The sequence below is a fragment of the Pteropus vampyrus genome, unplaced genomic scaffold (genome assembly GCF_000151845.1).
Source record: "Pteropus vampyrus isolate Shadow unplaced genomic scaffold, Pvam_2.0 Scaffold124, whole genome shotgun sequence".
Taxonomy (NCBI): domain Eukaryota; kingdom Metazoa; phylum Chordata; class Mammalia; order Chiroptera; family Pteropodidae; genus Pteropus; species Pteropus vampyrus.
Window position 1 is genome coordinate 946476 of NW_011888905.1, and position 3283 is coordinate 949758.

Consider the following 3283-nt stretch of genomic DNA (forward strand, 5'->3'; position numbering starts at 1 on the left):
CCCCACCCCCTCTGCTCCTGGAAGCCAGAGCAGGCGCTCTGCCCTTCTGCCGGGAACTTGGCCTCTAGGGAGCAGGACAGGAAGGAGCTGGGGCTGCCTGGGAAGGCTGAGGGGGTCAGGACGGCCTGGACCCTAAGTTCTCCAGAGAGGCCAGTCCCATTGGGGGGCCCTGGGGGGCCTGCTGGCTCCTGCATCGCTGCCTTCCTCTTTTCCAGACGCTTGGAGGAGCTGGCACAAGCTAGGTGCCCCCCACCTTTCTGAGCCTCGGTCTTCCAACCAAGAGGGAGGAGGAAGGGGCCCACACCAGCCTGGTGGACCCGGATGTCTGCTCTCCAGAGCCTCAGATTGCTGTCCCTGACCCCACTCTCCATGGGGCACCGAGGGGCCCATTCCCTCGACCTGCAGGCGTCCACCTCAGCTGGCACTCAGCGCCCGCTGTGTGTGGGATGCAGCCCGTTATCTTGACATTGCGGGAGGTGCCCATCAGAGAGGGGACGTGTGCCGCAGTGGGGGGTACAGGGTACCATCGGTGACAAGGAAATCCAGCAGCTATGAGTCACGGGGGCTGCGGGTGTGCGTGCTCTTGCACACGTGCGCCTGGCTGTGTGGGGCAAGCCAGAGTGACGTGGCTGTGCCACGCGTGTCCCTCGGGGAGGCCAGTAGTGCCGTGCGAGCCCTCCACAGCACCCGGGACAAGGCCATCCTTGCCCGAGGGGGCAGAGTGACCGGCTTCAGGGCTGTCCGCACCCGTGAACCCCAGTTCCCTCCCCCACGCTCGCCGGGGATTTTCCTTCCCTGTCTGAAGCTCGTGCGCGGAGCCCCCCATCACCCTTCGCCTGCCCAGCCTTTCCAGCAAGACCTCCAGCTGTGGTCTGAAGAGCCTCTGCTGCCCTGATGCTCTTGACCTTGGAAACGCTCCACGTGCCTGCTGGGCCCTTCTGCTACCTGCCTGCCATCCCCTCTGCTCCAGCGATGGCCTCCGTCCTGCTCAGCAGGGCCAAACCTCAGAGCCCAAGGCCTCTCCCCTCTGCGTCTCCAAGGCTGGCTGTCCCACCCCCTCCTCGGCCCCTGGGCTTGGGGACAGAGGAGGTGGGGAGGCGAGAGTGTGACTGAGACAGTCCATGCTGTTTTCCAGGACACTGACTTGGCAGCTCGTCCCACTCGGCTGTCCCTCTGTCCCTCTGTCCCTCCGTCTGAGCGTCTCCACCATCTCCTGCCATCTCTGAGTCTCCAGGTCTGCGGGATCCACCCCCGTCTGTCTGCACTGCCTCTTGGCTCCTGTCTCCAGCTCACCTGTCAGGTCTGACGCCCGCCCTGTCTTTCTCCCCAGGTGACACTACTTGCTCTCACAGGGGTGGCACAGCAGCACCCCCCACCACCCCAGGGCAGGAGCGGAGGGCCTGTGGGCTTGCCCTCAGCTGCCAGACCCCCACCGGTCAGCCTGCAGCCCTGCCCAGATCTCCATCAGCACTAACCAGCCTAGACAAGAGGCAGACACCACCGGGCCAGGCCTGGGGACGATAAGACCCAGATTGAATCACGGTGGCGAGGGACTGGGCACACAGGGACATGAAGCAGTCACGCCATTAGCCCTGAGGAGCTGTGGGGAGCGTGGGTTATTGCAGGAGCTGGGCAGGTGATTGGAAGTGATGGGCTGGGGGTGGGGGCTGCTGGGATGAGGGAGATGGGGGCAGGGCCCAGGTCCTGGGGGTGGGGGCCACACTCAGCCTCTGTGCCGACAGAAGCCTTGGCCCCTCAGCAAGGCCAGTGAAGTTCCAAGGGGAGAGAAAGGAGACCCCACCCCCTCCATCAGGCAGGACAGGGAGAAAGACAGATGGCTTTATCCCGTCCCCAGCCTCCAGGTGCTGACCTCGAAGCACCGTGAGCCAAGAGTGACGGAGGGGGACAAGGGGTCCTGCCTCCCTCACGGTCCCTTCCCCTGCTCCTTCCTGGTCCTGTCCCGCGTACGCCCACGCACAGGCACACGCACACGCACGCATACATGCGCACACACAGGCATGGGCACACGCACACGCACAGACACGCACACGCACACGCAGCACTGGCACAGGAGTGCTCTCCCATCCGTCCCACCATCTGCTCACTCTGTCCCGGGCAGGGAAGACACCCCCCAACATTTCCGCTCTGTCCCCACGACACTAACTGCCATTCCTCCCACCGCAGCTCCGGCCTCGCCTTGGAGCACCCAGTGCGGAGACGGGCGGTCAGGGCCGAGGCGGGGAGGCTCGGCCCAGGGCTGCCTCTCCGCCAGGTGGACAGGGGACCTCAGGACAGGGAGGTGAACCTCAGCCAGAGTGGAAGCGACAGCTGCACGGAGCAGGGGCCGGCGGCGGGCCCCAGAGAGTCACCCTCCTGGAGTCCCAGACCCCACTCCTGATCGACGTCATCCCAAGAATGGGCAAAAGACACGGCCGAGGGATGATAAATATAATTGCTGCGATGGGACCCTCCCTGGGGCAGAGGGCACGCGCCCTCCCAGACCCCACTCGACCCTGCCCGCATGCTGAGGGCGAGTCGGAGGCTTCGGGGTCGCCCGGGAGCTGTGGGGTGGCTGCAGGCAGCCCCTAGCCCAGGATGTCCAGGTAGACAGGAGGGGCCTGGGCCAGGGCCTGCAGCCGGGCCTGCACGTCCTTGATGCTGTGCCGCTGCTGGGGCTCCCGCTGCCAGCAGCCCCGCATGATGGCATAGACTTCCGGGGGGCAGGCACGCGGCCGCTCCAGCTCACGTCCCTGTGTGATGCACTCGATCGCCTGGGGGCACCGGAGGAGGGAGAGGAGGGCACCCTGGGCTGGGGCCGGGCTGAGGCAGGACACGGAGGCCAGCCCGGCACTGCCCTCCCCCAGGCCCCCAGGCAGGTCCCATAACGCCCGTCTGGGCCTCCTGGCTACTAATAACCTAAAAGGACACAGGGACCCCGAGCTTCCCTTCCGCTCGACTCTGAGCACGGGAAGGACTGAGGCGGGCTCGACTCTGGGAAGGCTGGGTTGGGGGTGGGACTGGTCCCAGAGGGGCCAGAATGAGACCCTCGGGAGACCTGCCAAGTGGTGGGAGGAAGGGGCGGGGCCAAAGCAGTCGCCAAAGCCAACAGCCCAGTGTCGGCGGCTGAATGGAGATGGGGGCGGGTCCTGCACCTGCCAGCTCCAGGGTGGCAAAAAGAACGGAGAGCGGAGCTGCGGGTAAAGGCCCTGAACAGTGGCTGGCTTGCACTGAAGGTAGAGGACAAGCCCGCGTCCTCTCTCTTCTGTAGGTACCGCTTGTGGGG

At 65.8% G+C, this 3283-nt stretch overlaps 1 protein-coding gene across 1 annotated transcript in view; it reads right to left on the reverse strand.

Annotated features, from left to right (window-relative positions):
- Positions 1-2439: 2439 nt before the first annotated feature.
- NTRK1 (neurotrophic receptor tyrosine kinase 1) overlaps positions 2440-3283 on the reverse strand; it is a 15649-nt gene continuing 14805 nt past the window's right edge. The window contains exon 15 of the mRNA XM_023534289.1: positions 2440-2855. Coding sequence (XP_023390057.1) covers positions 2586-2855 — 270 coding nt within the window. The 3' untranslated portion in view covers positions 2440-2585. The remainder of the gene's footprint in view (positions 2856-3283) is intronic.